The sequence below is a fragment of the Aspergillus sydowii genome (assembly GCF_001890705.1).
Source record: "Aspergillus sydowii CBS 593.65 unplaced genomic scaffold ASPSYscaffold_10, whole genome shotgun sequence".
NCBI lineage: Eukaryota > Fungi > Ascomycota > Eurotiomycetes > Eurotiales > Aspergillaceae > Aspergillus > Aspergillus sydowii.
In genome coordinates this window covers 98,189-122,426 of record NW_024467868.1, presented here as the reverse complement: position 1 = coordinate 122,426, position 24,238 = coordinate 98,189, and the positions used below count along the sequence as shown (strand labels likewise).

The 24,238-nt window shown below is 51.1% G+C and overlaps 10 protein-coding genes across 10 annotated transcripts; 5 read left to right on the top strand and 5 right to left on the bottom strand.

The window, feature by feature from the left end:
• Positions 1–208: 208 nt before the first annotated feature.
• ASPSYDRAFT_33866 (O-methyltransferase) lies at positions 209–1,008 on the bottom strand (the record flags this gene model as incomplete). Its single annotated transcript, XM_040845155.1, has 2 exons — positions 209–417; positions 483–1,008. The coding sequence occupies 2 exons, from the start codon at positions 1,006–1,008 to the stop codon at positions 209–211; spliced, it is 735 nt and encodes a 244-aa protein (XP_040699656.1).
• Positions 1,009–3,017: 2,009 nt separating this feature from the next.
• ASPSYDRAFT_33865 (uncharacterized protein) lies at positions 3,018–4,666 on the top strand (the record flags this gene model as incomplete). Its single annotated transcript, XM_040845154.1, has 4 exons — positions 3,018–3,363; positions 3,413–4,243; positions 4,315–4,430; positions 4,496–4,666. 4 exons carry the CDS (start codon positions 3,018–3,020, stop codon positions 4,664–4,666), a joined length of 1,464 nt encoding a protein of 487 aa, XP_040699655.1.
• Positions 4,667–5,231: 565 nt separating this feature from the next.
• On the bottom strand, positions 5,232–6,600 carry ASPSYDRAFT_92055 (uncharacterized protein; the record flags this gene model as incomplete). Its single annotated transcript, XM_040852595.1, has 4 exons — positions 5,232–5,828; positions 5,901–6,194; positions 6,255–6,350; positions 6,406–6,600. The coding sequence occupies 4 exons, from the start codon at positions 6,598–6,600 to the stop codon at positions 5,232–5,234; spliced, it is 1,182 nt and encodes a 393-aa protein (XP_040699654.1).
• Positions 6,601–7,129: 529 nt separating this feature from the next.
• On the bottom strand, positions 7,130–8,493 carry ASPSYDRAFT_157516 (NAD(P)/FAD-dependent oxidoreductase; the record flags this gene model as incomplete). The annotated part of the gene is made up of 2 exons (XM_040842645.1): positions 7,130–7,614; positions 7,674–8,493. The coding sequence occupies 2 exons, from the start codon at positions 8,491–8,493 to the stop codon at positions 7,130–7,132; spliced, it is 1,305 nt and encodes a 434-aa protein (XP_040699653.1).
• A 173-nt stretch (positions 8,494–8,666) lies between these two features.
• On the top strand, positions 8,667–9,860 carry ASPSYDRAFT_386166 (uncharacterized protein). The gene has a single exon (XM_040845747.1). It carries the CDS (start codon positions 8,840–8,842, stop codon positions 9,497–9,499), a length of 660 nt encoding a protein of 219 aa, XP_040699652.1. The 5' UTR covers positions 8,667–8,839; the 3' UTR covers positions 9,500–9,860.
• On the bottom strand, positions 9,573–11,316 carry ASPSYDRAFT_386356 (aminotransferase class I/II-fold pyridoxal phosphate-dependent enzyme). The gene is made up of 3 exons (XM_040845751.1): positions 10,240–11,316; positions 10,050–10,192; positions 9,573–9,972 (listed from the first exon to the last, which is right to left on the bottom strand). Exons 1-3 carry the CDS (start codon positions 11,009–11,011, stop codon positions 9,646–9,648), a joined length of 1,242 nt encoding a protein of 413 aa, XP_040699651.1. The 5' UTR covers positions 11,012–11,316; the 3' UTR covers positions 9,573–9,645.
• Position 11,317: 1 nt separating this feature from the next.
• On the top strand, positions 11,318–14,659 carry bioDA (adenosylmethionine-8-amino-7-oxononanoate aminotransferase). Its single transcript, XM_040845729.1, has 5 exons — positions 11,318–11,810; positions 11,866–11,965; positions 12,018–13,351; positions 13,407–13,996; positions 14,078–14,659. The coding sequence occupies exons 1-5, from the start codon at positions 11,623–11,625 to the stop codon at positions 14,248–14,250; spliced, it is 2,385 nt and encodes a 794-aa protein (XP_040699650.1). The 5' UTR covers positions 11,318–11,622; the 3' UTR covers positions 14,251–14,659.
• ASPSYDRAFT_384799 (biotin synthase) lies at positions 14,660–16,632 on the top strand. Its single transcript, XM_040845730.1, has 2 exons — positions 14,660–15,278; positions 15,369–16,632. The coding sequence occupies exons 1-2, from the start codon at positions 15,069–15,071 to the stop codon at positions 16,338–16,340; spliced, it is 1,182 nt and encodes a 393-aa protein (XP_040699649.1). The 5' UTR covers positions 14,660–15,068; the 3' UTR covers positions 16,341–16,632.
• Positions 16,633–17,362: 730 nt separating this feature from the next.
• Positions 17,363–20,762, bottom strand: ASPSYDRAFT_33859 (cation-translocating P-type ATPase; the record flags this gene model as incomplete). Its single annotated transcript, XM_040845153.1, has 4 exons — positions 17,363–17,998; positions 18,057–20,127; positions 20,178–20,443; positions 20,526–20,762. 4 exons carry the CDS (start codon positions 20,760–20,762, stop codon positions 17,363–17,365), a joined length of 3,210 nt encoding a protein of 1,069 aa, XP_040699648.1.
• A 941-nt stretch (positions 20,763–21,703) lies between these two features.
• Positions 21,704–22,499, top strand: ASPSYDRAFT_48097 (uncharacterized protein). Its single transcript, XM_040847568.1, has 2 exons — positions 21,704–21,797; positions 22,047–22,499. Exons 1-2 carry the CDS (start codon positions 21,712–21,714, stop codon positions 22,207–22,209), a joined length of 249 nt encoding a protein of 82 aa, XP_040699647.1. The 5' UTR covers positions 21,704–21,711; the 3' UTR covers positions 22,210–22,499.
• The last annotated feature ends 1,739 nt before the right edge of the window (positions 22,500–24,238 follow it).

Sequence of the window (24,238 nt, the reverse complement as noted above, 5' to 3'; positions counted from 1 at the left end):
TCATCCTGGCGTGTTGTTCCTGAGCAATTGGAGAAATTCTTAAATAGATTGGTTCCCAGGCACGCTCTCATTTTAGAACACATCTGAGTTCACTTAATATCGGTCCATATCTTCAATTGGCTTTGTTAAAATTTGACATATGTGATTTAGTCTGACAATATTAGCCGAGATGCAGTTAGAGTACAGTTAGCTTTCCAAGAGATCCGACCTATATGGCCGGCTGGTATACACTCATTTCAAACCCATTAGTAAAAGGAAGGGTTGTATTCCGGAAGCCATTCTCAGGATTCCTTAAATAGGCCAGCAGATCCGCATAGCCCTCCGCACCAGAAATGGTGTTATCGGCGAGTATGACTGCACCGGGTCGAAGGTGAGGCTGGACGATCTTCACCGTCGGCAGAGCAAGTGGACACCAGACTAGATTGAGTCCTTAGCACGAGACTGCATCTACCTACCCAGGCGTATGGGGCCTTTAAACTTACTATCAAGTAGAAGTAAATCAACCTGCTGCGGTAGTCCCGTCTTCAGAGTCTCAAGCAAATCACCTTCGCGCAGATCAATCTCGCGACTCACCACATCCCCACACTCGGTCCAGTACTTGCGCGCAACCTCGGCCTTCTGCGTCTCCTTCTCTGTCGCAATCACAACGCCCGGCTTGCCGGTTGCTGCCTTGGTCTTGGAAACCGCAAGCGCGAGATAGATGGTGCTGACTCCGAAACTAGTGCCTGCTTCGATGACGTTGGTTGCGCCCATCGCCGTTATGAGCTGGTACATGAATTGGCACTTGTCTTCATCTAGTGCGATGAATTTATCGAGCATGAGCTGGTCGAAAGCGCTTCGGGCTTCGGAGCCATCATTCTTCTTGTTGAGCTCATCTTGGACGTCTGTGGAGATTACCTTGCCATTCTTCTTGGAGATTGCGGCCTCTTGCTCGAGTGAGATGCGGTGAAGCTTGGAGAGGAGCTGGAGGATGTGCTCTGGAGCATCTACTGGAGATGGAGTGGACATGTTTATCGGAGTTCAAGAGAAAGGCGAAGTTGATCGCGTCGGCTGTAGTTGACGGACACGAAGGTGTTGGTGACTTCTTTATGTCGCAGTCAAGTGGGGGAGATTGATACGTCGAGTGGATCTCTTTCTGCGACGAACAGTGACTCACTGTGAATTAGGCAGATACAAACTACAAATCAGATGGGGTCGGATACGACGGAGACTCCAACGCTGCTAGTGGCATCTTCCGACTCGGCGACTGAATGGATAGGATAAACGAACACCCTATCCAGCACACGGGGAGAAATATAATATACTCTGTCCCCGCCATTTCCACAGTCTGCTCGAGCCGATTCAACAACATCGATCAAGCCTCAAAAACTCACGATTTCAGATTGATGAGCGATGAATCCGACGTCACCCATTGTTTTGGACTCTGAGCCACGCTGCTGTCCATGGGGCTGTCTGAAAGGGCCCAATACCCCAAGGATGGTATATATCGTTCCTGAGTCCGCAATGCCACCAACTGCGTAATCTGCAATCAACCACGACGAATACTGAGAGAAAGAAAAAACGGAAGCATGAGGGAAACGCCAGGGAAGACCTCGTGTCACCTGACACCATCCAGTCAACTCTTGGCCGGCATTTCTTTGTGTCCGTCTCTCCATCATGTCCGGTTGTCAATCTGGGGGAACCGCTTCGGAGGCCTAATTCATAACACCCCCACCTCCTGGGCATCCTCCAAAAGACATGTCTGGCGCGGCAACTGATATTTTCTCAGTCAGGAGCGTGTTATCTGCCAGACCGTCCATACTCGTTTCGTCTCGTTTGGCTTTGGCCTCTGATCTACCATGTCATTGCAAATAGCACAGACAAGTTTCGCCATAAAGGGTGAATCCGGCCTTCGCTCACGCGGGATGGCCTCAAATGGAACAGTCGAGAGGCTTGGCTAGTGGGACAGACTTTAATCTCCACGGACCGCAACAATGGCCAATCGAAGTCAACAAAATGCATCTTCCTCCTTCGCAGTTGCTGAAATCTGGCCAAGGCGTCTTGGCTTGGAGCCGCGTATTGCCCACTGAATAGAGTATGGCGTGCTCGTGGGGTTGTTAAGTTTATGGCACTGATGGCCGACAGTTGCATATTCAAAAGCCCAAAGTACAGATGTGGACATTTCGCCGACTTCCTCGTGTCCGCTGGGGTCCTTGGCTCCGCGGGGTACAGACTCAGACTCTCTCCCCGGATCTCATCGCCTCATGCCAAGGAAATTACACAAACAGCCCAAAATCCGTTCATGGAGATGACCCGAGAATGTCCCGGAAAGGACTCAGCTAGAAAATCCCGCATTATGGGTTTCCGACTTGGCGGCGTCGTGTTTCGTGGATCCAAGACCTCCGGTATATTTGGCATCAGCCACACAACAAAGCAAAGTTAATTTATGGAGGGGACCAAGAAGAAGATATAGCTTGTTGGCGGACTTTACTTCCCCATTTTCGGACATGTTATGTCCGCATGGCTTTTGCTTCGGGCTGGCCGTCAGCCAAGCACGGGAGTGACGAGGCTGTGGTCTTGGAAACTGGATACCGATCACTTTGCGTGTCCATACAGCCGTCAATTCTCCTCAAAGTTCCCTTTTCGACAAGCCTTGGATCTGATGCTTCCCCTCCTCCTCAAGAGTCTGCTTCCCCCAGAAGCCGTATCCTAAGACGCCCAAGGAATGCCGCGCGTGGGCACAGTTGGACCCTTATGTCTTATTGGGTCTTGATTGCTTGGATTCCATCCTGGGCTTGACATGCCAAGTAAGCTGATCAAACTGGGGAACGTTACTCTCGTGCGGGGTGACATGTCTGGGGAAAGCAAGGAGGTGCGAAGATATCACAATGGGACATTATCTAGGGCAGAAAAGGGAAGCTAAATCCACAAAGATGGTGGGTATAAAGCGGACGCATCTGCCATGCTTATTCGGAGAAGACTGAGAGAATTTTCATATTCAATTCCCAGATTCCTTCTGCATACCTCGCAACGACACCATGTCCGAAAAGAAAGCTCCCCAGGATATCGGTGACGAGAAGCCTGAGATTTTGCACCATGAGGATACCGTCGGCGATCTAAAGCAGCAGCAGCTCCCGAAAGATGGCGATTACTCTGGTGCACGCAAGAAGACTGATCCAGCCGAAATCCGCTTGGTCCGCAAACTTGATATATGGATTATGCCTATTCTTTGGTTGATGTACTGGCTAAACTACCTCGACCGCAATGCCATCGCCCTTGCTAGGCTGAATGACCTTGAAGAGGATTTGAACCTTTCCTCATCTGAATACCAAACCTGCGTCTCCATCCTTTTTGTTGGGTATATTCTTGGTCAGGTCCCTAGTAGTAAGTGTCTCGGGAAAAGGACAATGCATTAGCACTGACTTCAATATAGACATGTTGATTACGCGGCTGAGGCCATCATTGTACATGTCCGGGGCCATGGCCGCATGGGCTACGGTCAGTGCGCTTACTGCGTTGGCCAAAGACTTTAAGGGCCTCCTGCTAGTTCGGTTTTTCCTGGGTCTTACGGAAACCCCTTACTACCCCGGAGCCTTGTACATGCTTTCTATCTTTTACACGCGCAAAGAAATTGCAACCCGCATCTCCATTCTCTATACGGGCAACATTCTTGCCACAGCCTTCGCTGGTCTTATTGCCGCCGGTATCTTCCATGGCATGGATAATCTTGGCGGGATTTCTGGCTGGCAGTGGCTCTTCATTCTCCAGGGTGTGGTCACCTTTGTCGTTGCCGTTGGTGCTGTCTTTATACTACCAGATGACCCTCTCAACACTAGGTGGCTCAACCAGGAAGAACGCCAGCTCGCCCATGACCGCATCATCGCTGATACCGTTGGAGCGCGTCATCAAACCAGTACCTTCGGCGGTGTGAAGGAGGCCGCTCGCGACCCCCGTGTTTGGCTCTTCGCCTTTATGCAGCACATGCATTTAGCCGCCAACGGGTTCAAGAACTTCTTCCCAACGGCCGTGGAGACACTAGGTTTTAACACAACCATAACTCTCGTCCTCACTTGCCCACCGTATCTCATTGCAGGGTTCATATCCGTGTACTGGTCATGGAGCTCCGGTCGTTTCAACGAGCGGACCTGGCATATCACCATCGCCAAAGCCGTTGCCATATTCGGCTTCGTGCTCGGTTGCGCGACCCTAAACACCGGCGCAAGATACTTCGCAATGATCGTATTTGCGATAGGGACATACGCAGGTACATCTTGCACTCGAATACATTGTAAATCATCTAAATAAGACACTGACTAACCAATGTCTGATAACTAGTCAACTCAATTATCCTCGGCTGGGTCTCAAGCACCTGCGGCCAGACAAAGGAAAAGAAGGCGTCCGCGCTGGCCATCGTCAACACCTGTGCCAATGTTTCATTCATTTGGACTCCGGTATGTTGTGACTGTCGTCACTAGTCTCAAATGGTAGCGATTCCTTGCTAACCCGTACTGTCTAGTACCTCTGGCCGTCCTCTGATGAGCCCCGCTATACGATCGCCATGTCTTCAAGCGCTGCATTCTCAATCACCTGTGCTGCCTGTGCTTGGGCCATGAGGTTTTGGCTTATGCGCGCGAACCGCAAGATCCGTCTAATGAGTGATGAATCGGTTTTATATTACGCTTACTAGTACTTAGGTATTACATAGGCTGCAGGCTATCAATACTGTTATGGAAGGAGCAAAGGATCATATGTTTTCTTTCCTGTTTACTAGGAGTCTTTGTCAAAAAGAATTATCGGTAACGAAGCAACCATCCATGATCATTACCGGAGGTTCCATTATTGATATTTAATCAAGACATCGTTTATGAAGACTTTGTCCTATCCTCTGAAAGTACTTAAATTGGGATCTTGGACTTTGGATCAGGCCCAACACAACTGAACGGGGAAAAGCTTCTCGATTCTTTTTGCTATTTTACATTTCACCTCTCTGTATAGAGCGTAGAGGTATGATATGGTATATTAAGATAAGGACATAAGGACATAAGAACACTAGTTAAACCCGAAACAAACACTAAAATGAGATATTTACACTCTAACAAACTGCGCGCACACGTCAATTATCAGAGAAACCTTCAAAAGGAGGAAGCAAGCAAGACAGACTCACCTAAGGAAAAACAAGGAAAACGGACGACAACCCAACAAAATGATCATTTCCAGAACGCGTTCCTAGGGCCTAGCGCGGGCGAACGAACCTACGCAGCTGCCTTCACCATGGTATTATCATACGCACTGACCTTATCAAGAATCGCCTCACAACAACCCCAAATACGGCGCCAGTTCTTAAGGCTGTTCCAGTAGGGGCAGATCAGCTCGTTTTTGCCGGGAGGGCCCTGGTCTCCGTGTGGCCATGGACGAGACACATGCTCGAGCACGCACAGGAGACGGTAGTAGTTGACCGGCACACGAGGCCAGGTCAGATCAGCGTGGAAACGGGCGAGATAGCCGAAGCGACCATGTCCCAAACGCGTTTTCCAGAACGAGTTGGGCAGGTATCTGGTTGCGTTGCAGATAGCGCGGCTTGCGAGGGTCAGATTACACACGTCCTTGCTGGGGAGGAGCTCTATGATCATGTGTTGGAGTTCGAGGGGGAGTTTCTCGAAGCGGTCCTTTTTAATGGTGGTGTCCGCTTTTGTGGAGTTGTCTTCTTTTGTGGTGGTGGATTCTTTGACCTCCTCCTTCAATTTGAGAGGTCCCCAGATTGGGCTTCGCATTGCTACTATGTCGGGACGGGCCGCGTAGTTGAGGGGGTAAGCTACGCTGGTGCAGTTTTCAGGATCCGTGACGAGCCACTGAGGGGGAAGTGAGGTGTTAGATAGGTATATCCGACCATGGACAGTATGGGAATGGAGCGGATAACATACCTCAAATCCATACAGCGCTTCCCATCTATCAGGACCCTGGAATCCAGGCACGCCGGCGCCGTAGAGCCTGCTGTCTTTCCAGTCAATGACCTTTTCAGGGCTGGTGACGGCAAATCTTTTCATTGTAATGAAAAGACGCTCGAGGGTCAATTGAGGGTGTTCGTTAAAGGGGTTGCCTTGAGCAATGAACAGAGTACGGAGGCAACAGTCGTGCACTAAAAACCCGTCTCTGTAGGGGCACTTGTTGGAGGCGTCGGGAAAGTGGACGAGGCCCTCATACTCGTCGTATTCGCCCTGTATCTCTGGTCAGCATTGAGAATCTAAGAGTGCTAGACAGCGGCGAAATCCTCTTACGATTGGGGTTAGGTAGGCGCCAGACTGAGAGCCGGTGGCAGGGCCGGTTCCTCCCTTGTTCATAAACGGACAGATCATCACTATTCTATCAAGCCACTGAACTTATGATTAGGGCCTTCAAGGCTGAATATGAGGTGCGCAATGGACTTACTGCGATATCGCCCTCCAAGAGAACCTGACTATTATATCCAAACTGACTCGAGCAATCGACATCCTCACAATCATCCCCAGTACAGTCACACTCATCCTCATAGCACCGTTGGAGATCATCTCCATTGTTTGCCAAAGAAGCTTTGCGCAGATTCAAAGAGGTAGCTGGGCCACCGCAAAAACAGCAATAATGCATTTTGCTGTGGTTGCTGAAGCCCTGACGAACTGCCATCCGAGATGTAGCTGCGGATGGGGGAAGGAAGGAAGAAGGCGAGAGGGGAAACCAAGGGAGGTTTTTTATCTTCAAAGCGAGGGGAGCCACGAGAGAAAACTCTGCATGCTCGTGTGAATGGTGACGATGCGATTTTCATGGTGATGTTGCGTTGCGTTCACGGTCTCAGTTGTTTCAAGATGGTTGTAAAGGCAGCATGCGCGGATACTTCTAGATGTGCTCTGATTGGTGCCGAGCACACCCTTTGTATTCACCACTGCGCATAAGCAGACTGAATGAGCTTGCTATTGGAAGGAGGCACAGTGCACTGCCAAACAGTCTTGATAAGCTTTGTTATGCTCTGATTAAAGACTGGTATTGGGTCCTGCATCTTTCTTGATGTGTATATTGATGGGTGCATTGTCTGCTGTAAAAGCCACCACTGTATATGGCTTCATTTATCTCCTGTCCAGTGATATACCCAACAAAGCTTCGACGTACAAATAAGGGTGCCTTATATAAAATCCGTGAATTCCTTCTGAGGAACCAAGCTCTCATGGACACCTCGTTCGCTCTCGCCGGATGATTTCCAGGACCATGCCTTATCCTTTTCAGGTCCGTTACTAACCCCTTGAAGGACGTTGGCCACATATTTTCCAATCGTAGGTAGAAACTTATAACAGTGGAATGATCCTCCCACGGCGAAGTACAGGTTTGCTAATCGTGAGTCGGGATGTCGGCTGATGAGCGGGTGTTGGCTTGCCGAAATTGAGTCCCAGCAGAGGCGATAGTAATCTGGCTTTCGCCCGTGGTCAGTGAGCTGAGGGATGCGGACGTTAACGGCTGCAATTGAATCTTCTTGGAGTCCCCGCGGGGCATCAAACTGGTCCTCTACTGGAATGGATATCTCATGACCGGTTGCCGTCCGAACCGTATTTCTGAAGGAGGTTGTGCTGGTGAATTTCAATATTCCTGTGGATGTAGGGGGAATGACCTCGCCTGCGAATGTTAGCCGATACACACTACAATCTTGGGGAACACTTTATAATATAGCGTACCTTGTCCTCCATATACAAACACTGGCAGCTTCGAGTACAACTCTCTCTCCTCATGCGAGAGCTGGAAATGAGCCACACAAACCCCGGCAGCAGAAACCTGCTGCTCCACTCGAGCCGCACGCTCGATATGCAAGGAATCCTCCAGTGAATACAACAGTTTGCTCGTCCAGGCCCCAGTCGCGAGCACCACTTTGGCCGCCCGAAGTACATTTCCGGCCTCGGTTTCGACACCCTGCACTGCACCACCATCCGTAGACAAAACGATCCGGTTTGCCTCCCCACTTTCATACCTAATACCTAGCTTGATAGCCTCCTGAAGCATCAACTGCAACGCTTTCCCAGCATCAGCCCAACCGGCCGACTGGTTAAAATAGTACGACCCAAATGGCGTACAGTCCGTCCGGTTCAGAACGCCGCCCCACGCCCGACGGACTTCATCTTCGGTCATATCAGTGAGCGCTGCATCGTGGTTATGGCTACTGTTTCGGAAATTCTCCCTGATACGTTGCGGGGTGTCGCTGCCCTTCTCATCCATTGCTATCCACCCGGACTGGTGGTAGACTCCAGCATCATGGAAGAACGAGAGCGATTTCCAGGCTTCGATGGCTTCGAAGCCTAGTTCCATGTATAGTTGGTTAGAGTAGTCCGCGCGGATGATCTTGTTGATGTCGGATGATGCCGCGAGGGCGTTGTTAGATGGCGGGGCGGCCCGGTCTAAGAGGATGATGCGGGACGGGTCGGTGGCTTGTTGTGCGAGGTGATAAGCTGTGCTGACGCCAAAAATTCCCGCACCTACGATGAGGATTGTGTCTTGTTCCATGTTTCTTTGGTCCTGAGGCGTGTTTGATGTAGTTGAGATGGGTGGAGGTTGGAAGATGGGAGTTGTGGGCGGTGGTTGTCTTATTAATGCTGAGTAGACTGCTGTTGGAGTCACTCTGTACGTAGCTATCGCTACGCAGCGAGTGAAGGTGACAATACAATGGATTCAACAATGTACGGTTTGGAAATAGGCATTTTGACAATAGAAGGTGTAGAACTCCAAAAAGGGTTATCTGAAGGTGGGCCATGGACCGTAGAAGTTAATGCAGATGAACACATGACGTTCAGAATACATGATGCCATTCCTCTGTCTCTTCCTGATCTCGATATATCTACCCTGAGAGTTCATGCATATTTATACTGAGAATATAAGCGCCCAAGAGCCATTATGGAAACCGAACTCCGCCATAGTCCCTTCTTTTGGATGCAGAGAGGCTCCCAAAGCCGCAAACGATACGCCATCACAGACCATGAAGATCGCGGACGAAGCCTACGAAGAGACATATGCGCTCTTCACCCAACTAATACTCTCTTTACCGTTGCCGAGGAGATCATTCAGATTTGAAAGTCGAGTTGTTGCTTTGCGAGAAGATGTCCACAAAAGATGTCGTTTAGAGGGTTTGACGTGGCGGCGAGAGATACAGAAATTTTTCGTTGAGTTGAAACCCATCGTATCAGCCACCGATTACGACACTGAAAATGATATTCTGATGAGGGAGTCCCCGGTGGGGTTCAGATATAGAGAGGTAGTATCGAGGAAGTCAGTCGAGGGAGACTGTGGGATTTGCCTCTCTCCACTGGAGAATCCGACAAATGTACCGCCGCATAGTGTCAAGGCCGGGAATTGTATTCACTATGTTGGTAACTCCGGCAAAAATCACTTGATCTGGTGTAAAGCACAGTGTGGAGCCAATTACCACTTCGACTGCTTCACCAAATGGAGTAAGCATTTCAGGCACCACCAGCGCGCCACCTGTCCTTTATGCCGGGAATACTGGGAAGGGTGAATACTTTTTGTCGGGTTCGCCATTCAAGGTGAGGGTTTTTCTGTGGCGTGATCATGGCTTCACACCGCCATTGATGAAGTCAAATGAAGTATCTCGGTTCTTCATCAAAAACAGTATGATAATTTCGGAACATTAGTATGATAATCTTATAATCGAGCTGTTTTCTTTTCTGTTTGGAGTAGCCAAGCTTCAATGACCTCTATAAGACCATCGATTTCTTCCACCGTGTTCCCTGCATGCAGACATACCCGTACACGCTCTTTGCCTGCTGGCACTGTGGGCGACATGATTGCACGAACGGTATATCCTTCGCGCTGACAAGCACCGGCGAGCTCTCGAGGCACGCGGCTACGAAGTGAAAATATTGGTGAATTAGAGAAATGGTCGACTTCGATTGCTGACGAGCCCCAGGAGCCGAGACTGTCCAATCGAGTTCGGAAATATGAAATTAGTCGTCCAAGTTTGTGTTGGAGCTAAAAAGGCTAGTCAGCATGGGTTTAACAGAAGTATAAGGCGTTTTGCTTATACGAAGGCATAGAAAAGACCATACCTGTTCAGTCTCTCCTTCAGCGAGTAATTCATAAGCAGCACGGATGGAGGCAAGGAAGGGGAACCCTAAGGCGGTCGTGTAGATCAGGCTCCGTGCGTAATTGATCAGATAATCCCTAGTATCTGGGCAACAAAGGACGATTGCTACGGCTGTTAGTACCAACGCTCCAATGGCTAGGTGTGAGACTTACCTCCGTGACTAGCCAAAGCCTTGCCAAACGTATGTGTTCGAATAAACATGCGGTCTTCTAGCCCCAAATCCTGGACAACCCCAGAACCGCGTGGTCCAAAGACACCGGTCGCGTGGGCTTCATCCACAATGAAGTACCCGTTTTTATGAGGGAGAAGCTGGTCCACGACCTTTACGAATTCACCGACAGGCGCCACATCACCGTCCATGCTGTAGACAGACTCAATTGCAATAAAGACGTTTTGGTGACCCTCGCGAAGCCGAGAATCCGCCGAAAGTTCCGCTTGAAGCACTGTTTCCAGGTCACCAGGAGAACTGTGACCAAACTTGACGCGCTTCCCTGCTCGCGAAAGTCGCATGCCTTCATGCGCACTTGCATGGATAAGCTCATCATACACAATCAGGTCACCCGGCTGAGGTATGCTTGAGAAAACACCGACATTTGCATCATAGCCAGAATTGAAAAGAAGCCCGCTTGGGGCGTTATGGAAAGCGGCGACGAAATCCTCCAGCTCTTCAGTGTAAGCCGAGTTGCCATCTAGAAGCCGCGATCCTCCACTAGCAAATGGGTACAACGGCGGTGCCTGTTGGAGAAGGTCTAGAAACCGGGTTCGGAAAGCTGGTGCTGTTGACAATGACAAGAAATCGTTTGAGGAGAAGTCCACAGAAGACGGCGGGAGAACCGTAAGCTTTCGACGGCACAGCCTGCTTTCCCGTTGACGCAGTGCCTGACGCAGGGAGTCACGTAGACATCTTGGAGAGGAATCACACATTTGGATCCAACTATTGAAGCCAATTCGAGCGAGCAGAAACCAAGCGGCCGAATGTAAAAGGATGTGGGGAGGAAAGCGAAAAGAAAGAGTGACAGAAGCTTTGTAGGTTTGACGACAACTTTTCGGAACGCCTTTTCTGACCCATCACACGATCGAGCCTTTGTCAGTTACAGCAGCATTAACTGTAATGGCCCGAGACCGGCGACGGGATGGTGAATGAACTGGTTCCTGAATTGAGTCAATTTTGAGTTTCGACAGTGCGCCAAAAGAAATCAACTCGGCGGGGATCCAGTTTGATCTGTTGGGATTGCCGGTGGGGGAATGGACCCGGAGGGCCTCCCAGGAAGTGAAGAGCAGGCAAACCCGGCAGCACTTAATTCTGGGCCTCGGTCCTCTGCCTTCCTGGGGGTAAATCCTGTCAGCTTGATGGACGCCTAAGCAGGAGCTCTATTCACCCACCCATTGATCGGTTCTGTCATTACCTCAGACCTTCTCGGTCGCAACCGCTGCCGTCGCTCTCACCGACGTATATCTTCTTGCTTTGAGCTCTATGATGCCCTAAACTTTCAGCATACACGTATTCTCCATCGAGGAAGTCCAAGCTTTCCATCATGGCACCCGTTGGTGCCGCGCTCTGGCGGTCTCTCCGCGCCCACCAGGTATACGGGGCGAACACTGACGTGGGCAAGACCATTGTGTCAACTATTCTCTGCAATGCTGTCAATCGTCTCAAAAACAAAGAACAATCGGCATTTTTGAAGCCGGTTTCGACGGGCCCGCTGGACGATGCGGATGACAGGTAAGGCCAATTGACTTTGGTGAGTGAAGATAATCAGCTCAACTCGTGACCTCAGGCACCTGCAACGCCATGCTCGCGGCACCCTGACAAAGTGCCTCTACCAGTTTGATGAGCCTGTCAGCCCGCATATTGCAGCTCAGCAGAAACACTTCACAGTATGAGACCCAATCCCATGTTTAGCTTCAAACAGCATACCGATGCCAGCAGATTCCCCGGGACGACGAAATCCTCTCCTCAGTTTACAAGACCCTTTCCGGCTGGGCCGATGATGAAGTCAATTTTGCTCTGGTCGAAACGGCCGGCGGTGTTCATTCACCAGGCCCCAATGGGAACTCCCAGGCTGACCTCTACCGGCCTCTTCGGCTGCCGATTATTCTGGTCGCTGACTCTCGTCTCGGTGGAATATCGTCATCCATATCCGCCTATGAATCCCTCTTGATGCGGGGCTACGACATTCACTCTGTACTTCTATTCAGAGATGAATATTACCGGAACCACGAGTATTTGGGAAATTACTTCCGCGGCAAAAGTATACCGCTTGTTCCATTGCCCCCGCCTCCTGCGCGCCCACAGGGACAAGATTCCGATTCCCGGGCTCGGGATCTTGAAGCATTAGACACGTACTACACCCGTGTTGCGGAGGGCACGGATGTCGTGTCCCTCCTGGATGAGCTAGCTCTCAAAAATGAACAAAGGATCGATGCGCTCGAAGACATGGCAAGCCGAGCGCGAAAGTCAATCTGGTATCCATTTACCCAGCACCACGGCATGCAGCCCAAGGATATTACTCCAATCGACTCAGCATATGATGATTTCTTCCAGACCTACACGGCCCCAGAAGACTCGACACAGCAAGGCAAGCTCCAAGCGACATTCGATGGTTCTGCATCATGGTGGACACAGGGCCTTGGCCACGGGAACCCGGGTCTTGCTCTATCAGCTGCTTATGCTGCTGGACGCTACGGGCATGTAATGTTCCCTGGAAATATCCATGAACCTGCACTTTCATTGGCAGAAGTTCTCTTGGAGACAGTTGGCAACCCTCGTCTTCAGAAGGTCTTCTACACGGACAATGGCAGTACTGGAATGGAGGTTGCTCTCAAGATGGCACTTCGTGCTTCGTGTGACAGATATGGTTGGGATGCAAGCCGAGAGCAGGTCAACATCTTAGGTCTTAAGGGCAGCTATCATGGTGATACAATTGGAGTTATGGATTGCTCAGAGCCCTCAACCTTCAACAAGAGAGTCGAATGGTACAGAGGACGTGGCTACTGGTTTGACTTCCCGCTGGTCAACATGTCCCAGGGAGTCTGGAAAGTTGACGTTCCTGCGGAGCTGCAAGAATCTCTTGGGGGAACGCAGGAGTTCTCCTCGTTGAATGCAGTATTTGACTTGGAAAGCAGAGTCAATTCAGACCTCGGAGAGCGCTACAGAAAGTACATTCTAAGCACCATCGAGCGCTTGATTCAACAGAAAGGGATGAAATTTGGGGCCCTTATTATGGAGCCCATCATCCTAGGAGCCGGTGGCATGCTATTCTGGTCAGTAATGACACTTCTCGCCCTGTACAAAGTAGCTGACGGAAAACCACTGCAGTGACCCATTGTTTCAGCGATGCCTCGCAGACGTTGTCCGCGGAAACCCACAGCTGTTTAACCGAACCAAGCCGGCCTCGATAGAGTCGCCCCCACAGTCTGAGGCCTCGTGGTCCGGCCTTCCAATTGTCTTCGACGAAGTGTTTACTGGTCTCTACCGTCTAGGCCGAAAATCCTCCGCGTCGTTCCTCGGGGTCAACCCCGATATTGCTGTTAACGCAAAGCTTCTCACTGGAGGTTTAGTGCCGCTCTGCACCACTCTAGCAAGCAATGAGGTCTTCAATGCTTTTGATAGCCCAGACAAGACGGATGCGCTCCTCCACGGACACAGCTATACCGCTCATGCTGTTGGCTGCCAAGTAGGCGTGGATTCTCTACGGACAATGAACAGTATGGACGAGAACGGGGCCTGGAACGGATTCAAAACCGACTGGAACCAATCCCAAACCAAGGATAACGCCCGACCGGGCCAGGTCTGGAGTGTCTGGTCCCACGGGCTCGTCCATGACTTGTCCCACGCAGCGACCGTTGACAGCGTCTTCGCCATTGGTACAGTACTCAGCATTTCCCTTAAAGACGCAAAAGGTGCAGGTAAGTTTCCCGAAATATTTTCTACACTGAAAACCCCCCGCCGATTCCAGCCGGCTAACATGTGAAACCTCCACTGAATAGGCTATACATCCACTGCGGCTAAGGGCCTTCAGACCAGACTAGCCGCTGGCGGGCCGCAGTTTAACGTCCACTCCAGAGTCCTCGGTAATGTGCTCTACTTGATGTCGAGCGTGACCGCCAAAGAAGACACGCTGAAAACAATCGAGGACCTGCTGCGCCAGGGACTGCTCTAGTTAGTATATGTAATTGAATGAATGATGAATCAAATTGTCATGTTGAAGTGACAATGAGTCACCGACTCACCGTATATCGCGAGTCTCACCGACCGCCGGTAAAGCAAAGCGGAAATCGGGTGGAACTGGAAGCCAGATCCAATCTTGGGACCGTTGAAGAATTGGCTCACCGAATCTGAGCCTAAAACCGTACCAAGACAATACGCGCGAGAAATGGAACGCTTGTCACTTAACCTAGGTTAAGTGTTGACGGTCCGTCAATATCCGTGTTAATCGGGCGGGGGGCATTTGCCAATTGCCAGGAACATCGCAGGCTCTCGATGGATGGTTCCGGCCACCCGCAGATCTACACTTCACAACGCGTACTCCACGGGCAAATCAGACTCAAGAGGATAAGATCAGGCTCTGCAGCGATATGAGTGGCCGGGACACTTTCCCATAGGGAAATCCTCGAAAACTCGATCCCACGCCTGGCTGCGAGCGCGGGGCCCTTCCCGATGAGTCGATGACTCTGTCGGCGTGTCCAGTGTTGAACCAGCGTTGGGGTCAACGCTCTCGCCCATCTGACCTCGAGCATTGGGTACCTTAATCCAGGGCAATCGGAAACACCTCCTCAATTGGCCCGCGGCTTTCTGCAGTGCTTCTCATCCAATTAATTGGGGCCAATCTCCTTGCCCGAGCCAGTTCCGACGACGAATTGACGTGCTCTGGTTCCCAGTCCCAGCCCCAGTCCAGTCACTCAGTTTCCCCTCCCGCCGCATATGCTTGATCACCCTTCTCTGTGAGCGACTCTCTTCACACAACCAACAAACATCGCAATGTCAGTCTCGTTTTCACGGTCCCTTCCCAGGGCCTTTGCAAGGTCTTATGGCACTGTTCAGTCGTCGCCCACCGCCGCTTCCTTTGCGAGCAGGATCCCCCCCGCTCTCAGAGAGGCTACGGCGGCCACTGCCCCGCGCACCAATTGGACTCGCGATGAAGTTCAGCAGATTTACGAGACGCCCTTGAACCAATTAACCTATGCTGCCGTACGTCCCATATTCTTACTCTAAATCCAGTCTGGATATCCCATAGAGAGACATATTTTTTAAGGAAAATAAACTGACCCATCTTCATAGGCCGCTGTCCACCGCCGCTTCCATGACCCCGCCGCGATTCAGATGTGTACCTTGATGAACATCAAGACTGGTGGATGCAGTGAGGATTGCTCCTACTGCTCTCAGTCTTCTCGCCACAGCACTGGCCTGAAGGCCACGAAAATGAGCCCCGTCGACGATGTTCTCAAGGCCGCCAAGATCGCCAAAGCGAATGGGAGTACCCGTTTCTGTATGGGCGCCGCATGGCGTGACATGCGAGGTCGCAAGACTAGTTTGAAAAATGTCAAGCAGATGGTATCGGGTGTACGGGAAATGGGAATGGAAGTCTGCGTCACGCTAGGAATGATCGATGATAACCAGGCCAAGGAACTGAAGGATGCCGGTCTAACAGCCTACAACCACAACCTAGACACCTCTCGCGAATTCTACCCGACTATCATCACAACCCGATCGTACGACGAGCGACTAAAGACCCTCTCTCATGTCCGAGATGCCGGAATCAACGTTTGCTCTGGTGGTATTTTGGGTCTCGGTGAGGCTGACTCTGACCGTATTGGTCTTATCCACACTGTTTCCTCGCTGCCATCGCACCCTGAGTCGTTCCCCGTCAATGCTTTGGTTCCTATCCCCGGTACCCCATTAGGAGATCGAAAGATGATCTCGTTCGATAAGCTCCTACGCACTGTCGCAACGGCCCGAATTATCCTTCCTGCAACGATCGTCCGCCTTGCTGCGGGTCGTATTTCCCTCTCAGAGGAGATGCAGGTGGCCTGCTTCCAGGCCGGTGCAAACGCCGTTTTTACTGGAGAAAAGATGCTGACGACTGACTGCAACGGCTGGGACGAGGACCGAGCCATGTTCGATCGATGGGGCTACTATCCCATGCGCAGTTTCGAGAGGGAAACCAACGCCGTCTCGCCCCAGCAACAGGTTGACGCTGTTGTCCAAGAGTCAGGGAAGACCCCCGCTGCGCCGGCCGCAGAAGCCCTATGATAGGGCTGTAGACCATGACCCCACCCCCTCAAACTCCATGTTTATCTGTTACCCCCCGTCTGCCTGTGACTCATGGAGGAGCGCTAGAGCGTTGCTAGACCCAATACAACTACATCCGCGTCAATCAGATCTTTCCATCATCATGTAGCTATATCCTCCGGCACCTTGGCAACACTGCATATGTGCTACTGAAAGCATGATAACATCCCGTAAAGCTGTTGCCTGATGACCCCTCGTCTTCTACATCTGGCTTTCCTTTCTATATAAACCTCTGCGTTCCTCAGCTGGGGATCCAAGTAGTTTACAATGGCTGGTTCTCGGGACCACCGAAGCCGGGGCCAATTTCCGCTCCTTGCATACTTCCAAAGACTTCAGCTCTCCAATCAACTTTCCGTTTCCAATCACCTGCAGTGCCCAGCAGTGGAACTGGCCGTGGGGTGCTGACCTCCTCCCTCTTGTTCCAATCTAGGTAATCGTGATGCTATTGGTCCAGGAAATCACGCATACAATGCGTTCCGGGGATATATAGGCTTCTGTCTCATCGTCCTCCCCCATTGGGTTGTCACAAAACCCTCCTCATTTGTGAGGTTCCTCTTCTCGCAATTTCCGCAAATACAACACAAAAGGAATAATCACTACAGAACCGGAAAGAAAAAGAGGAGTTATACTTAAAATGCGTGTAGTATTTACTAATGCTAAGTCTATCAACATTATGATGTTCAGCAACGAATCATATCAATCTATCTGCAATGGTCATCAACATCTCAATCGAATGAAAAAGACGGAAAGTGTTTCGACGACGTGAGGATATTCATTAAAGCCCGTATTGAAGGCCGTTCAGAGCTGAGCCCACGGGTATATAGTTATGGTGGACATAAACTACCGGCGCGGGGTGAGTGTTGACGTGATTTGAACCATTACGCCAACTATTGCAGTCTACCTGCTTACACTGACATCGATATTCCAGAGTCGAAGTCAAGTGGTTGGATCAGCCTGCTTTTGGTGAGTCAGCCACCCTGTATTCAAACCATGGCGGCTTCCGGCTTTATATCCCCAGTTGCCTGGGTATCCGAACGGCTCATAGTCGTGTAGCGGCTGAAATCCTGAGGGCCGCGATACACATGGGGCGTGTCTTTATTCTTCTTCGCTTGACGTCTGAAATAGATGCGCTTACACCACTTCCACAGTTCGACGCCGCAGAAGAATAGAATGGCTTCAACAACGACAACGCCCCATTCCCACGAGATTCCGGTGTGCTTGAAGACAACGTCGTTGATGACGGGGATATAGAGCACAGGGAAAGTTGTGACGAAGCCAAGCATGATACCGCAGAAAAGGAACTTATTGCGCCAAACATCGTGCATCCACTGCGTGAAATACAGCTTTGAGCCCGGTTGCATGCGGAAGAAGCTACGGCGCATGTTGATCATCTCCCAAGCGAGGAAGAGGGCGAACCAGGTCATGCAGACGAAGGTGGTGGCGCGGGCACGGAAAACAGTGTCACACTCGTCTGAGTAGCCGGCGTTGCAGCCTTCGCCAAGGTTGCCGTCGCCCCAGACGTAAAGGACCATGGAAAAGGAGGTTAGACAGAGAGCGGCCATCCATATTCCGTACACGATGGTGTCGACGATGATTTCCCAGGTGAAGATACCTTGTTTCTGTGGTCTGTTAGCACTGACTGATTAACAAGATTGTGAATGACGGGGAAATACGTACGCTTTGTGGAGGTCGGTCCATAATATCCGGCGCAGCAATCTCCATTCCCAGTCCCATATCAGGCATACCGGAAGTAATCATGATAATCCAGAGAATCTCGACAGGGGCAATGGGGAAGACGGATTGTCCGTTTCTATCTTTGAACACGAGACCGATCAAGAGGGTAAGCGCCAGACCAACGTTTTCTGCGAGGAGATGCAAGACGAATTTTTGGATGTTATCAAAAATCCGACGACCTTCTTCAATACCGTTAATGATTGAAGCGAAGTTATCGTCAGTAAGAACCAGCTCTGATGCATCCTTTGCTACATCAGAACCCGCTTCTCCCATGGCAATACCGACATCAGCCCGCTTTAAGGATGGAGAGTCGTTGACACCGTCACCTGTCATGGCTGCGTAGCGGCCACGGCGATGCAAAGCATCAATCATACGGACCTTGGTGTTAGGGGCGCATCGGGCAATGACGAGGGGAAGTGTGGGCAAGTTGTCGATTTCATCCTCTGATAGTTTATCGAATTGGCTAGCAGTCATGACCATTGCGTCTGCGACATCCTTGGCAACTCCATCCATGTTGGCAGGAATGATACCGACTTGCGCCGCGATAGCTCGTGCCGTACCAGGGTGATCACCGGTGACCATGTGGACGGAAATTCCAGCACGGTAACATTCTTCAATGGCACCAGCTGTCTCGGGTCTGGGTGGATCGTACAAACCGATCAGTCCACAGAACATGAGGTCCTTCTCGACCTCTTCGCGAGGGGGCACTTCTTCGCTGTTCTCAATGATGCTGTCATCTTCGCGGCAAGCCAGACACAGAACTCGAAGACCCTCCTTTGCAAGGGCCTCCATGTTTTGGAGGATCTCGCTCTGGAGATCCTCGGTCATTGGAACGGGTTTTTCGCCAGCGGTCCAGAGGACAGAGGTGCAAGACTCCAAGACTCGCTCCACGGCGCCCTTAGTGAAAACCATTTGACGGCGAGTGTCCTTTTCGGAGGCACCCTCGCGAGCAAAAATGACGGACATCTTCTTCACGGTTGAGTCGAATGGGTACTCGGCCTTCTGCCTCCAGATCGGTTTCTCGCCCTTCGTCCAGCGCTCACGTCCCCAGTTGAAGCGGGATGCGAAGACCTGAATTGCAATATCGGTTGGTTCACCACGAGCCTGCCATTCTTTCTCAGACTTGTGCACATAGGCCAGGTTAGCCATAGCGGCAACATTAAGGTAGTCCTCCAAGGTCTGGTTTTCTTTGATCAGTTCTTGGGGGTCCGTGGGCTCGCCTTGCACATCGCGCTCAAGCTTAATAGGAGAATCGGTCAAGAGGCTAACATCACCCTCGGTAGGGTCCAATGGGTTGCTGGAAGCTCCAACTGAATATGTTCCCAGCGATGGGAGCCACGCTCTTTTGGCGACCATCTTGCCTTGGGTGAGGGTTCCAGTTTTGTCTGAGCAGATGTTGGTCACGGCACCGAGTGCTTCCAGGGAATCAAGTCTCCGGACAATGACATGTCTCTGAACCATCTGCTTTGTCCCCACCGCCATCGTGATGGTCAAGACCACAACCAAACAAGCTGGGATCATCGCAAGTCCAGTAGCAACAGCATAGATAATGACTTCCTTCTGGCTGCTAAACGAATTGGAAGCCATGACGACAATCGCGAATATAACGGCGATGGCGAAAAGAAGCAGCGCCAATTTGGAAAGCTTGCGCTGGAGCGGTGTACCAACGTTGATACCCAAGAACCGACCAACAGCGTCAGTGGCTGTTAAGGTCCAGGCCTGCACATACCACCGCTTCTTGGTTTCACCCTCAGGGCCGCGCTTCACGGGACGCTTTCTCGAGTCATTAGCACGAAGTGCAGCGGCGATGGCTCCGATTTCGGTCTTCATTCCAGTGCCCACTACAACTCCGCGAGCTCGGCCCCGGGTAACGGTTGAGGAGCTGTATGCGATGTTCAGACGATCTCCGGGACCGGTATCTTCATCGAAGGTCGTGTCGACCTCTTTTTGCACGGGCAGCGACTCGCCGGTCAACAGCGCCTCATCTGTTTCAAAGTTCATGGCATCGACGAGTCTGGTATGAGTTAGTGTTTTCCTTCCCCTGTTATTATTGAGGAGACATACCTAACATCCGCCGGGACAGTGTCGCCGACTTTGAGTTCAATCATGTCTCCGGGGACGATTTCAGAGGCGGGGATAGTATTCGTTTTTCCATCGCGGGTGGCTACACCGGTAGGCGAACTCAAGTTCCGGAGAGAGTCCATGGTCTTCTCTGCAGCATAATCCTGATAAACTCCCACCACGATATTGAGTCCAATAACTGCGCCGATGACGCCGCCTTCGATCCACGATTGGATTCCGAAACTGACGGCCATCGCAATGATAAGGACCTACATATTTTATAATCAAGACGTTAACCAACCATATCAATATCGAGCGAGGGTATATTTCAGCACAAGGAGGACAACTTACCAACATCATCGCATTGGCAATCTGTCTAATAACAATTTTGGCGAGCGAAACACTTTCGCCGCCTTCCAGTTCGTTGGGTCCGTATAACTCCATCCGCTTCTTTGCTTCAGCGGCGGAGAGACCCTCCTCCGGATTTACTTGAAGTTCACGGAGGGTGTCATCGTAGGTGAGTGAGTGAGCCGGCTTGGACAGGGGCTGGACGTGCTGTCCGCCCGCCTGCTCCGTCTTCTCTCCCATATCGTTTCTTGAGTTGTGCTGAGGTTGTGTTTTCTTTCGAGGTTATTTGCTTGTTCTGACGTTTCTACTATGGTTGTCTTCTTTTAGGGAGGCTCCATATAGATAGTGTCATCCAAAGAATGAGAGTCCATACACGAAAAGGACTGGGCCCGAATCGGTATTGATTGAGGATTGAGGATCTAGATTCCAGATTTCTATCTTCCGAAGACATCTCCGGAAAGGTGGGCGATGGCACTCTATTTAACTCTAATTCAATCATGACGAAAGTCAAAGGCTGGTCCGGGGGCGATATAGGGCTCCACGACCAAACCCGGATTGGTACAACGCCAAGCGCCAATAATGAGCGCCACGGATTGGTGTTCTTGGCTGTAACCAAGAATTGGAGAATGCTCGGTGTTTGTGTTAAGGGCATTGGCAATGACGCATACGACTCGGGCGAACCACGTGAAGGCCAGCGGCTCTTGGCGAATCTGCCTCTAAGCGAACCAGCGGCGAAGCCAGGCACTATGCGGCGTGTGATTGGTCAAGTTCCGGGATGGACCCAGCGGAGTGCCAAGCGCATCCGGAGAGCGCGGGAGCCTTGGCGGTCGGCGCACGCTGGGAACAATTCGTGCCTAGGATTGGTGCTTCTTGGACACAAACTTGGCAGGCTGCAGCCTTGAGGGGCCTGAGAGTGCGTGGCAAGCCTAAATTCAGCTCGGTGGCCCTTCAAAATGGCCCTGCATCCCCGGAGGAACATTTGTGAATGGACGTTGCCCCCCACTAGAGTGAATCCCAGGCGTCTCACATCGCCAATCTCGACCCGTCAGATGTGAATGCAGTCGCATTCTAGCCGATTTATCCGACAAGACCCCCCACGTTGCATCAAGTCATATCATTGGATATGTTAGATTGCTAAGTTCGGTCGTTTTCGTATTTTGCACGCCGGCTGGGCCTTTGCTATGGCAGAATGGCGGGCAGCCCGACCAGCAGAAATCTAATCGCCGTCGTTATTGGAGCTGTGCTTCTATTCGGCGCCATTAGCGTACTTCCGATGTACGTTTGTTTTTGATCTTGCCCTTCCTTGAGCCGAACCAACTCCGTCTATTTCTGCCCCTCCTCTGGCCCGCACACCCCTCCTGACGCCTTCCCATGCACGCACCCCTGCTGCACTTCAGAACATTCCACGGAATTCGATCCCTGTGCGAGGCGTTCGGGATTGATTCCATCACTCCTGCTTCCCCATACCCCTGCCCCAGAAGCACGCGACACAGGAGTATCATACTGACCAGATCAAACATGCAGCATTATTATGCGACGGCACCGTCGGAGAGCAGCACACAGACATGCAAACGAGCTCCGTCATCTTGAAACCAACGGTAGCATGAGACAGGTCACCGTGCAGAGATGGCTAGACCAGCAATCAACATCCGATAACCTGGAGCGATTCGCAGGCGAATCATGGTAAGCTCGCTGCCCTCGCGCTCGTTTTCCTTCCACTCTCTGGGTCAGTCTTGGCGTCTTCCGTAACAAGGTGCGGGGACAGGGCTGGATTTAGTGCGGCTTGGCACTCCCTACGTCTCTTCATTGATCCCCCTCCTTCCAGTGCTGATCCAACCCGGATGAGCAATTTTGAGTTAATGAATTTTGGTTCCGACTTGCCAGCCCCATCTGTCTCACGTCCCTCCTCGTGCCGCCAGCCTTATCGCTATCCGGTTCTACTGTCCACACTCGGAATCATAGTCAGAACCAGTTGCCATCACCACCTGAGGCAGCACATACCTCACATCGCCATCCCAATATATTATGCAGGCCTCAAACAAACCATGACAACTACGCAGACTGCACTCGACCCCTTCGAGGTCCTCTATCCCACGACTACCAGGGTGGAAGATCAAACGCCCACTCCGCGTTCAGCGGCGTGCTGATCCTCAACCAATGCAACCACGCCTTCCACACAACCTGTCTTGCATCATGGTTCCAGTACCGCCAGTACAGATGCCCAATATGCGCGGACGTGCTCTTTCCCGGGTGAAAATTAGACTATTTTTTTTATTATTATCGGATTAACCTCCCCCACATTATGACTCTTCGGCCCTCGCAGCTGTCCTGAATCCTGATATTCCGACCCGGACTCCGCTTTAGCACATTGTCTAGTCGAATTAGAGAACTCATTGAGCATGAAATGGACCGGGCTGGGCTGGTCTCAGACTTGGCATTTTGTCTATATTACGTTTCCGTTTTGTGGCCGGAATCAGTAAATGTATAGAGGGAACGAGTACTCCCCTAGATATTTAAGGTTGTAGCATTCTCAGTGTAGGGTTGGCGGGAATGCTGGGGTAGCAAAACCAGCCTTAATACTGTCAATAACTCAATATAGACCATCACGCTGGAAACCTTGGAGAACTGGAGGAATCCAGCCCTCCTCTGGCCAAGAAATGATGAGCCGTGGACTACGACATCATCTTGGGTCAGCCCAGTCCAGAACCCCACACCTGCACTGGCCCACCAGATCGTCGGTTATTCCATTTTCTATGTTTATTATTTTATTTCCAGCAGGTATATTTTTTTTCGAGCTTCCGGGTTCCGTGCCCCGAGGAGATAGACTATTCTTAAACTAGAGATTAAGGAAGCGAGACGGAATCGTTGCGAAACTCAATTAAATCGTTGGAATATGGGCTCAGAAGTGCCGAGAGCACAACCATCCGGTCGCTGACGATCATATTTTCCCCAGGTTCTCGACCTCTGGGAGGCTGCCGTGGCATTCATGGGAGCAAGATTCAGAACGATTGATTTGGGCCATCTGCAGTGGTCAGATGACTATGAATGTTTGGTTCATTCTTCAAGACGTGCATGTCTGGGGTTGGTTTGTTTGCCTGGTTTGTGCTTGCGGCTGCAGTATGTACTATGGATATCGTGTAGTCGAAGACCATGTGATGACTTTCCCGAGGGGCGTACGTAGTAGACTTGCTAGGATGGTATTCCTTTACACCCTTAGTGAGGGAAGAGAGACTAGAGGGGATCTAGCAAGGTAAGGCAATGCAAATATGGAAGGTTTCGCGTACATAGTGACAAGGCGGCAGGTTCGGCATATGGCCATATGCAGGATCAGTTCCTCCCTGTGCCAATACCGAAATCCCACGTTCAGTTCCTGACCGCATTTCCAAACGGTCCTTGGGATCGAATATTAGATGTCGATCTTACATGAGGGGTTTCTTTTAAACTAGGGTTGCTTTTCCGTGGACAAATACGCACAGACGTCTCATTCAAAATAAAAACGGGTAACGGGTGTCACTTGGACGATTATACCCAACCAGTAGACTGGATAGGTCGAAAGTGATTGTGTCTGAGCGCTTGCAGCCGCCAGAGTATTGACAGCCAATCTTTGGGTGAGCTTCTGCGTCCGAGCTTGCAGTTCTTGCCGCATGAGCCGCCAAGATATGCGGAGTATCAGGTGCGAACACTTCGTATACAATCCCAGGGTGAGGATTAGCACC

Bases quoted from the DNA above. Each gene is read 5' to 3' on its own strand.
- ASPSYDRAFT_386166 (XM_040845747.1), top strand. From the start codon at position 8,840: ATGCATATTTATACTGAGAATATAAGCGCCCAAGAGCCATTATGGAAA.
- ASPSYDRAFT_386356 (XM_040845751.1), bottom strand. From the start codon at position 11,011: ATGTGTGATTCCTCTCCAAGATGTCTACGTGACTCCCTGCGTCAGGCA. The intron at 10,193-10,239 runs GTAAGTCTCACA...TAACAGCCGTAG, and splicing joins GGCTTTGGCTAGTCACGGAG to CAATCGTCCTTTGTTGCCCA. The intron at 9,973-10,049 runs GTATGGTCTTTT...TAGCCTTTTTAG, and splicing joins CTGAAGGAGAGACTGAACAG to CTCCAACACAAACTTGGACG.
- bioDA (XM_040845729.1), top strand. From the start codon at position 11,623: ATGGCACCCGTTGGTGCCGCGCTCTGGCGGTCTCTCCGCGCCCACCAG. The intron at 11,966-12,017 runs GTATGAGACCCA...CGATGCCAGCAG, and splicing joins CTCAGCAGAAACACTTCACA to ATTCCCCGGGACGACGAAAT. The intron at 13,352-13,406 runs GTCAGTAATGAC...AAACCACTGCAG, and splicing joins GCCGGTGGCATGCTATTCTG to TGACCCATTGTTTCAGCGAT.
- ASPSYDRAFT_384799 (XM_040845730.1), top strand. From the start codon at position 15,069: ATGTCAGTCTCGTTTTCACGGTCCCTTCCCAGGGCCTTTGCAAGGTCT. The intron at 15,279-15,368 runs GTACGTCCCATA...CCATCTTCATAG, and splicing joins ACCAATTAACCTATGCTGCC to GCCGCTGTCCACCGCCGCTT.
- ASPSYDRAFT_48097 (XM_040847568.1), top strand. From the start codon at position 21,712: ATGGCGGGCAGCCCGACCAGCAGAAATCTAATCGCCGTCGTTATTGGA. The intron at 21,798-22,046 runs GTACGTTTGTTT...TCAAACATGCAG, and splicing joins GCCATTAGCGTACTTCCGAT to CATTATTATGCGACGGCACC.